Here is a 10,863-nt window from a genome sequence, read left to right on the forward strand (position 1 = left end):
GTTTGTGACTGTTTAGGTGACTTGTTACTGAGAATGAATTACCACAGATATTACAGGTATATGGCCTTTCTCCTGTATGTAAGCGTTTGTGAGTATGTAAGTGATCCATTCGAGAGAATGATTTACCACAGATATCACAGTTGTGTCGTTTCTCTTTTCTGTGAATACATTTATGGTTGGAAAGGCTACTCTCTAGAGAGAATGTCTTTTGACAGATATCACAGCGATATGATGATTTTCCCTCCTTCTTTGACAATTTTTCAGAAAAATCCATTCTTTTCTTTTCTTCTTCCACACAATAGTTATATTGATATTTTTCCTTCTATTTTTTCATTACTTGCACTGATGAAAAGCTATCTACTGCATTACTTCCATCAACTGTTATCCTTGTTGTTATTAGAAAGTGGTAGCAAACTACTGCTTCGTAAAACAGTCCAAATTCAATTAAAATACAAAATCCTCTCATACACCTCCCAGACAATAAAGAAGTGTTACACTTAGAAGAACTAACTCTCAGGAACTCAAAAGAAAGATTCATAGAAGAAAAAAAAGTTGTAGCTCTTCGGTATAAAATCTTCTCTTTCTTTGTAAATGGTGAGAAATATTGACAATATATCTTTAATGTCAATCTCAACCGATATTCTGAAATGATAGGAAAACAGTGTAAGATATTGAAGATCGTGCGAGTGTTAACTGAAAAATTACCAAAATTTCACTTAAAATGTTTTTCATTCGCTTAATCGCACGAAGTCACAAATTTTTTTCTGAAAATACCGAAGACTAAAAATGAGTAAATGTTATGACAAGCTACAAAGTGTGCTTCGATGCAGAATCAATAACTCGACGGGTTAAATGGTTCTTCGATTAGAACTGCGCTATTCACTTCAATATAATCACCTTATCAGCCAAGTGAAACAAGATTCTATTATTTACATACATTATTACAGCATTAAAACAGACGTTTATCAACTTACCGTTTTCAGATGTAAACAGTAAATCAGTGCGTTATATATCAAGGTAAATATCTGACGGTTAGAATGAAATTCTTTGATGTTTCACTTTAGAACTTTACCATCAAAATTCAGCTTCCTACAGCAATAAAATCCTAACTTGTGACAATGAGCAAGTGAAGCTGACTTTACGTCTCCAGCCGAACTTTCGATCCCAAATATAACCTGAATTGTAATGTCCCCTTGGAGATGTCAGTTACTAATGCGTTGCTGAAATGTTTCTAGCAAAAATTTAATTTTACTTAAAAATAAAATATTTAAACCAGATATAATACATACGTTTTGTAAACATTTTCCAAAGAAAAATCTCTTTAATCTTTACAATATGAATAAAGCATATTATTCAAAGGCTGAAATGCAGATAATAAACCAGTGGGCAAGATTAGTTTCGATTTCATGAAATGATTACCATTTTCCATTGCCCCTACTTTCTAATGTTATTGTTAAACATACGGTAGGTGTTATTTTTCGATAATAGATGTTCACCAACAAATGTTGCATAACCACTATTTTAAACCATTAATTAATTATTCCTTCTTTTGACACATACGCACACACAGGAATGAGGAATTTTAACATGTTTCGTGGTCTGCTACCACAACAGCTCCTTTATAGGATCCAGTTAGCTCAAGACATCATAAGGAGGAACCACGTCCGGTTTCGGCCCCTACTCCTCTACCGTTTTGACGTGGCGCCCCCCTCCCCTTTCGGAGGTGTCTTCAGCTCTGGTGTTGGGTGCATGTCTTCTTTCTTCTATTCCTTGGCCTCTTCCATGCAGCATCAACGAGTGTCAGCGTCCGACTGACTGTCTTGTCAAATTCCCCTATTTTATACCTGCTGCTAGGCTCCAGCAGGCTGCCCCAGCAACTTGTTACGTGACACTGTCAAAATTTCCCGCTACTAGGGTCCAGTAGGCAAAAAAAGGGGGAAATTTAGACAGGGGAAATTGTATAAAATTATATATAAAGTAACAACTTCGGTTTGAGATGACTTCGTAAGCCTACTATCATAGTCTACAGTGTTCAGAACAACACATCCAAGTTAAGTTAGATATACTGATTGGTATATTCATTTAAAGTAGATACCGTACACAGATGAAGAGAAAAACAAAAACAAAACTAAAGGAAAATATTAATCATAAATAAATTTATTTAATCTATTTAAAAATTGATAGAACATGCATATACAAACATATATATATATACATACATATACACACATATCCACATATATATATATACATACACACATACCCATAGGATAGGAGCACTCCGTCGGTTACGACAACAAGGGTCCCAGCTGATACGATTAACGGAACAGCTTGCTCGTGAAATTAACGTGCAAGTGACTGAGTACTTCACAGACACGTGTACCCTTAATGCAGTTCTCAGGGAGATTCAGCGTGACACAGATAATATACATTATCAAAGAATGTATATTTGTATTTTAATATTTTTGTGACAATCAGTCCTTAACACAACAAAGCTTATACAAAGCTTTATATTTTAAACATATTCTTATTATTATTATCAAAGAATGTATATATGTATGTTAATACTTTTGTGACAACCTGTACTTAACACTATAAAGCTTTATATTTTACTTTTGACAATCTTTTTTCTAAAAAAGTGAAACCGGTAAAGTGAATAAACATCTTTAAAATTGCAAAAGAGCAATTTACCAGAGATATCAGTGACATGATAATTCCCTTGTATAAGTTTGTGCATAATTATATCACTATCTTGGAAGAGAGATTTACCACAAATATCACACTGATAGGGTTCTTGTCCAGTATTGATGCATCTGTGAATAGTTAAATGAATTGTCTAAGAGAATAATGTACCAAAACATCCAGTAATATAACTTCTCTCCTGTGAAAGTGTATTTGTGTTAAATAAGACCTTTCATAGTCATTCACCACAGACATTACAGTGATATGTTTCTCAACCATATGAAAAAGTATGAGCTTAATTAGGCCAGAATAATTTACCATTCATACTACAGACTGGAGCCCGGGGCAGCCCTAGTCAAACCAGCTTGCCTATGCTAGCATGGAAAAAAGAACTCTAGATGATGATGATAACATTATAGGGCTTCTGATCTGCATGAATACATTTCTCGCCAGTCAATATACTTCCATCAATGAAAGAAATTTTCACAGATATTGTAATCATATAATTTTCTTTTGTATGAATGCATCTCATCTGTATCAATAGATGACTTGTTCCATTGAACGATTTATCAAAGATATCAGTGATATCATTTCTTATCCTTATGATTCTGTTTATGAGCAGTTAATAACCTTCTACTTGTGAATAATCTACCACAGTGATTGCAGTAAAATGGTTTCTCTCCTGTATGAATGTGTCCTTTATGCACCACTAACTGACTTCTTCGACCAAATGATAAACCACAGATATCACAGTGATATGGTTTTTCCCCTGTATGTGTACGTCTGTGAACAGTTAGTGGACCTCCATCAATAAATGATTTACCACAGATATCACAATGATATGGCTTCTCACATGTATGAATGCGTCTCGTGTGTAATGTTAACTGACCTGTTTGAGAGAATGATTCACCACAGATATCGCAGTCATATGGCTTTTCTCCTGTGTGAATACGTTTATGTTTAGTTAATCTACTAGCAATACTGAATGATTTACCACAAATATCACAAGGATATAGCTTTTCTTCTGTGTGAATACGTTTGTGTTTAGATACTTTATCAGTTTCAGTGAATGATTTACCACAGATATCACAGTGATATGGTTTCTCTCCTGTATGAATACGTATGTGAGAATTTAAATGTACTTTTTGAAAGAATGATTTTCCACAGATATCACAGCGATATGACCTCTCTCCTGTATGAATAAACTTGTGTTTAGCTAAATTACCTCTTTCAGAGAATGACTCACCACAAATATTACACTGATATGGTTTCTCTCCTGTATGAATACGAACATGGCAAGTTAGTCTATCACTTCGGGCGAATGATTTACCACAGATATCACAGTGATATGGTTTTTCACCTGTATGAGTACGTTTGTGACTGTTTAGGTGACTTGTTACAGAGAATGATTTACCACAGATATTACAGGTATATGGCCTTTCTCCTGTATGTAAGCGTTTGTGAGTAATTAAGTGATCCATTCGAGAGAGAGTTTTACCACAGATACCACAGTTGTATCGTTTCTCTTTTCTGTGAATACATTTATGTTTGGAAAGGCTACTCTCTAGAGAGAATGTCTTTTGACAGATCTCACAGCGATATGATGATTTTCCCTCCTCCTTTGGCAGTTCCTCAGAAAAATCCATTCTTTTCTTTTTTTCTTCCACACAATAGTTATATTGATATTTTTCCTCCTATTTATTTATGTCAACGCTTTCTACTGCATTACCTCCCTCAACTGTTATCTTTGTTGTTATCAGTAAATGGTAGCAAACTACTAATTTGTAAAATAGTCCAAATTCAATTAGAATACAAAATGCTTTCATACACCTCCCAGACAATGGGGAGAAATGTTTCACTTGAAAGAATTGTCAGGAACTAAAAAGATACATTCATAGAAGTTGTAGTGCTTCAGTGTAAAATCTTTCCTTTCTTTGTAAATGGTGAGAAATATTGATGTTATATCTTTGACGCCAATCTGATCTGTTATTCTGAAATGATAGGAAAACAGTGTAAGATATTAACCCTTTAGCATTCAGATTAATTTGTCAAAAGTAATCCTTATTTATTCACATTTTAAAAATTTATCTGATATTATTTTGTAGCTTCAAGATAGGAAAGATGTAATTGCTTATTTTGAATGACATTGCAGGGTAGGTGTGAGATGCTGGTTCTGGCCAGTTCAAGCATAAAATGTGTAGAATATTTGGGCCGGATACAGCCGGTTTAAACACTAAAGGGTTAAACATTATTAATAAGTAGGGCTTTGACAGTGAAATTTTACGTTAATTCCATATTGAATAACCCTGGTTCATTTACTTTAAAAACTGCTTCTTCATCTGTTATTTAAATTATGTATACGGACAGCAATTCTACATGGTAGTGAAATGTAGGCCTTGAATGCAGAGGACTTGTGAAGATTAAAGAGGAATGAGGCTAGGATGCTCTGCTGGATGTGTAATGTAAGTGTATATGTTCATCAGAATGCTAGTGTATTGAGAAAGAAGTTAGGCATCAGAGGAATTAGGTGCAGTGTGCAAGAGAGAAGACTGCACTAGTTTGGTCATGTGATGCGCAAATGGGGGTGGGGAGAGGACAGTTGAAAAATTCACAAGATCCGATTTTTCCCTAATAGCTTTCAGGAAAAAATATATATATATTAATTAAATTTTATAGAAATACCGTTCAAATGACACAAATTACGATTATATAGAAATTCCTGGGGGAGAAATGTTTGCCGAAAGGGTTAGGGAGAGGATTTCAGAAAACTCACACGATCCGTTTTTTTCCCCCACCTCATAACTTTCAGGAAAATGGATATCCTCAGATGAAATTTTACAGAAACACCTTTTAAACAGCATAGATGATGATTATAAAGAAATTTGTGGGGGGGGGGGAATGCTTTCCGAAAGGGTGGGGAGAGGACTGTCGGAAAGTACACACGATTCGCTTTTTTCCCTGATAACTTTCAGAATCTAGTTTAGTGCCCGGTCACTAAAACTAAAAATGACCAGTCTAATAAGAGTTTAAAAAAAAAAACGTAGAAAGAGAATATGAAAACAAAAATGTGCGCAAACTAACGGGAAGGGGGAACTTTCGGAAAATTTACACGATCCGATCTTTTCCCTCATAACTTTCAGGTTTTTTATGTTTTTTTTTTTACCGGGATTTATTCTGTACATTGACCGAAATTTGTGGGGAAAACTTGGTTCATGACCTTTATAAACATTAACCAACAAGTTTATTAAAATATATTTCTTAGGACTTACTTTTTTTAACACGCATCCAAGTATTAATTCAAAAACTGAGACAAAGACTACCACCTGTTAATTTCGGAGGTAGAATTTTGGTTTCAGCACCCCATATAACGCCCCCCATACGTTGTTTTTTTATCTTTTGGAATGATCAGAAAGATTTTGCAAATTTAGAGCTTACACCAGGATTCCAACTACAGACATTTTATACAATGCTGGGGTTTATCTATAGCGATTTTTAAAACATGTACGTAAAAGTCATAGTATTTTAATAACATACTTGTTAGAAACTGTGCGTCTTCTTACACAAATACTTATGCAGACTCGCTCGGTGCAGATCAAATAAAAACACGTTTATGCGCAAAATTATTTAAAATTTTTATTTTAAAGTCACAAAATGAGGTAGATTTATAATGCCCATATTTTAAAACCCTGATTTAAAAAAAAATTAGCTGTTTACAATATTACCAGCAACCGAAAATCATACAGAAAAAATAGGGCGACGGGCGGAAAAATTTTTTGACATAAGTTCAATGTTGTAATGTGGGGACGGGTGTGTGTAAAAATTTCAATTACAATTTTTATCATTTATTTAATCGTATAATATAGAGTTTGTGGAACAGAAAGTCGGAAAATTTATCTGCAAATACCAAAAACTAAAAATGTTACAAGTACAAAATGTTCCCTTCAATATAATCACCTCATCAGCCAAGTGAAACACGATTCGATTATTTACATACATTATTACAATATTAAAACAGACGTTTATCAACTTACCGTCTTTAGATGTAAACAGTGAATCAATGTGTTGTATGTTTTTTTCTACCAATGTAAATATCTGATAGAATGAAGTTCGTTGATGTTTCATTATATAACTTTATCCTACCATCAACATCCAACTTCCTAACACAATAAAATCCTAACTACTAACAATGAGCAAGTAAAGCTGACTTTACGTCTGCAGCCGAACTTTCGATACGAAATATCATAAGCTAAATGGTAGTGTCCCCTGTCAGCTACCAATGCGATGCTAGTACGTTTCCAGTAGACATTTTATTTTAAAATAAAATGTTTATAAAACGTATGTATACAATACATACGTCTTGTGTTTCAAGATTTTTTTTTTTATTATTCCAGGTATAAAAAAAATCACAGAGCAACTATTCAAAATGTTTCATCACTGTTTCACTGAAGCAGTGACAAACACTACAGGCTTTCTACATTTTCTGTCAACAAATCGAAACATTACAGTGGTATGGTTTCTCAACCATATGAAAAAGTATGAGCTTAATTAGGCCAGAATTATTTACCACACATACAACAGACTGGAGCCCGGGACAGCTCTCCAGCTAACCAACTCTTGTCAAACCGTCTTACCCATGCTAGCATGGAGAAAAGAACACTAAATGGTAACGATAACACTATATGGTTTCTGACCTGTACAAATACATTTTTGACCAGTTAAGATACTTCCATCAATGAATGATTTACCAGATACTGTCATCACGATTTCTCTTTTGTATGAATGCATCTCATCTGTATCAATAAATGACTTATTCCGTTGAATAATTTATCAAAGATATCAGTTATATGGTTTTTCATTTGAATGATTCCGTTTATGAGCAGTTAACGACTTTCTACTTGTGAATGAGCTACCACAGTTGTTGCAGTGATATGGTTTCTCTCCAGTATGAATACGTCTCTTATGTTTCGTTAACTGATTTGTTAGACGGAATGATATGCCACAGATATCACATGAATATGGTTTCTCACCAGTATGAGTACGTCTGTGAACAGTTAGTGAACCTCCAACAATGAATGATTTACCACAGATATCACAGTGATATGGCTTCTCACTTGTATGAATGCGTCTCCTGTGTACTATTAACTGACTCGAGTGAGAGAATAATTTACCACATATATCACAGGGATAAGGCTTTTCTCCTGTGTGAGTACGTTTGTGTTTAGTTAATTTACCAGCATCAATGAATGACTTACCACAGATATCACAGTGATATGGTTTCTCTCCTGTATGAATACGTATGTGAGAATTTAAGTGTACTTTTTGAAAGAATGATTTTCCACAGATATCACAGCGATATGACTTCTCTCCTGTATGAATGTTTTTGTGTTTAGTCAAATTACCCCTTTCAGAGAAAAATTCACCACAAGTGTTACACTGATACGGTTTCTCTCCTGTATGAGTACGTATATGTCGTGTTAAATCATAAGTCTGAGAGAATGATTTACCACAAGTATCACAGTGAAATGGTGTTTCACCTGTATGTGTACGTTTATGTCTGTTTAAGCTACTTGCTACAGAGAATGAATTACCACAGATATTACAGGTATATGGCCTTTCTCCTGTATGTAAACGTCTGTGATTGTTTAAGTAATCCGTACGAGAGAATGATTTACCACAGATATGACAGTTATATCGTTTCTCTTTTCTGTGAATACATTTATGGTTGGAAAGGCGACTCTCAAGAGAGAATGTCTTTTGACAGACATCACAGTGATATGATGATTTTCCCTCCTTTAGCAATTCTTCAGAAAAATCCATTTTATTTTTTTAAATTTCACACAATAGTTATATTGATATTTTCCATTCTATTGATTCATTACAGCACTGATGAAAAGACTGCAATACTGCCATCAACTATTATATTTGTTGTTATCAGAAAGTGGTAGCAAACTACTTCTTTGTCAATCAGTCCAAATTGAATTAGAATACAAAATCCTCTTATAGGCCTTTTAGACAATGAGGAAATATGTTTCACTTGAAAGAACTCTCAGTAACTCAAGCAATAAATTTACAGAAGAGTCGTAACTTATCTGTATAAAATCTTCCATTTCTCTTGTAAATGGTGACAAATATTAAGAATATATCTTTAACGCCAATCTCATCCGATACTCTGAAATGATAGTAAAAGAGTGTAAGATATTAAAGATAATTAAAAAGTAGGAATTTGACAAGCGAAATTTTACATCAATTACATATTGATAAACCCATGAAATAGGTAGAGTTTCAGATCAGTAAGCCCAGATAGGTTGGATTTTCTCCGTTCGGATAGGGATGTTTCGATTACACCCACCTATGGCTTTGGATAAGACAGAGGAAGCTTTTTTTGAAAATATATGATGTTTATCACTCCTATCTGGACAAAGTTTAGCCAATCTTTTTTACAGTACACACTTAACATCGATGAGAGAAGCTTTTTAGTAAAAGAAAAATTTCAGAAAATGTTTCGCATATTTAATTAATGAATGGTATTGAACCAGTGTGTGTGTTAATTATATTGGCATAATGGATCGCCCTAGACACAATAAAGTCTTGTTTTTATTATTGCAACAACGCCAATTAAACCTGTCTTTTGCATGCTGGAATGCATCAATGTTTGCTAACGGCAAATACTTGTTTCTACTCCACTGTTTCTTTGAAAAACTGGAGAAAAGAATCTCATTGTACCTGATTTCACAAATCTACTCTGAGCAAAGGATATTACATGTTGCTTCCAACCTTCACATACAGCGTATAATTCCAAAATTTCAATTCAATTGTGATATGCTTGCTGAAGGGTATTTAAATTTTGCAGCCAGAATAGATTTGTTCTTAAAAAACATATTTTTACGTCAACAGATTATTTTGAAATTATAAACTGAAACGGATTATCTGTGTTTTAAAAAGTATGATCTAAAAAAGTTTTCTAGAAAGAGTAGAAACCAGGATTTATGTAGGTTTAAAAATTAAATTTTTCCTTTGTTTTTTGTTGCATAATCCTATGATTTCCCGTGTTCTGAACACAAATTCGCAAAAGTTTTCCTAAAACTAAAAAACAAAAACAAAAAAAAACAACGAAGTGATTAGGCGTTGACTCTAAGATGAAGCAACAGGTCAAATAAAAGTTTTCTTAACGACTTACTTTTGACATGGATTCAAATATTGGCTGGAGAATTCGGAGACTAAGACAAATGATGACTACTTGTTCATTTCGAAGGATTTTGGTTTGAGCACTCCATATAACCCCTCATGCGTTTCCTTATTTTTTTGGAATTGTCAGAAAATGTTTGCCAATTTGGTGCTTAAACAAGGATTCCACTTACGAGACATTGCTGGGGTTTAACCACACTAATTTATAAAAAAATCTACGTAAAAGACGACGTATTTTAATAACATACTTTTCTGTGAGTAACTGTTTTTTTATAACACGGATACACATGCAGACTCGCCTGGTGCAGATCAAATAAAATTATGCTCAAGCGCAATATTTTGGCTCAACTTTTTCAATTTTTATTTTGAAATGAAAAGAAGTGGGGAAATTCGTAATGTCCGCATTATAAATCCTTAGTTAAAAAAATTCCGACAGTTCTTAGTTGTAATGCGGGGAGGAAAGAGTAAAAATTTCAATTACAAATTGGTTTTTTGTTTTTGTTTTTTTTTTGGCTTAATCGTGCGAGATAGTTTGTAGAACACAGAGTCGTAAAATTTTTCTGAAAATACCAAAGACTAAAAATGGGTAAATGTTATGACAAGCTACAAAGTGTGCTTCGATCCAGAATCTATAATAGCCCGACAGGTTTAAATGGTTCTTCGATTAGAACTGCGCTATTCACTTCAATATAATCACCTTATCAGCCAAGTGAAACAAGATTCTATTACTTACATACATTATTACAGCATTAAAACAGACGTTTATCAACTTACCGTTTTCAGATGTAAACAGTATATCAGTGCGTTATATATCAATGTAAATATCTGACGGTTAGAATGAAATTCTTTGATGTTTCACTTTAGAACTTTACCATCAAAATTCAGCTTCCTACAGCAATAAAATCCTAACTTGTGACAATGAGCAAGTGAAGCTGACTTTACGTCTGCAGCCGAACTTTCGATCCCAAGAAATATAACCTTCTGTTGCCGAGTTAT

At 33.8% G+C, this 10,863-nt stretch overlaps 2 protein-coding genes across 6 annotated transcripts in view; both read right to left on the reverse strand.

The window, feature by feature from the left end:
• LOC106874604 (zinc finger protein ZFP2) overlaps nt 1-1,172 on the reverse strand; it is a 7,041-nt gene extending 5,869 nt beyond the window's left edge. Inside the window, exon 1 of the mRNA XM_014922393.2 lies at nt 975-1,172. The gene's annotated coding sequence lies outside the window, so the exon portion shown is untranslated. The remainder of the gene's footprint in view (nt 1-974) is intronic.
• A 964-nt stretch (nt 1,173-2,136) lies between these two features.
• Nucleotides 2,137-10,863, reverse strand: part of LOC106874600 (zinc finger protein ZFP2) — an 11,373-nt gene continuing 2,646 nt past the window's right edge. The window contains exons 1-3 of one of the 5 annotated variants that reach the window (XR_008266689.1): nt 10,642-10,806; nt 6,714-8,851; nt 4,324-4,673 (exon numbers count right to left, since the gene is read on the reverse strand). Coding sequence is in view for 2 of the 5 variants with exons in the window: in XM_052976318.1 (XP_052832278.1) it covers nt 3,270-4,328 (1,059 nt within the window). In the remaining 3 variants the exon portion in view is untranslated. Of the gene's footprint in view, nt 4,674-6,713; nt 8,852-9,859; nt 10,807-10,863 lie in introns of those variants that run through there. The other 4 variants (XR_008266690.1, XM_052976318.1, XM_014922388.2 and 1 more) reach the window with 4 other exon arrangements.

The sequence above is a fragment of the Octopus bimaculoides genome, chromosome 24 (genome assembly GCF_001194135.2).
Source record: "Octopus bimaculoides isolate UCB-OBI-ISO-001 chromosome 24, ASM119413v2, whole genome shotgun sequence".
NCBI lineage: Eukaryota > Metazoa > Mollusca > Cephalopoda > Octopoda > Octopodidae > Octopus > Octopus bimaculoides.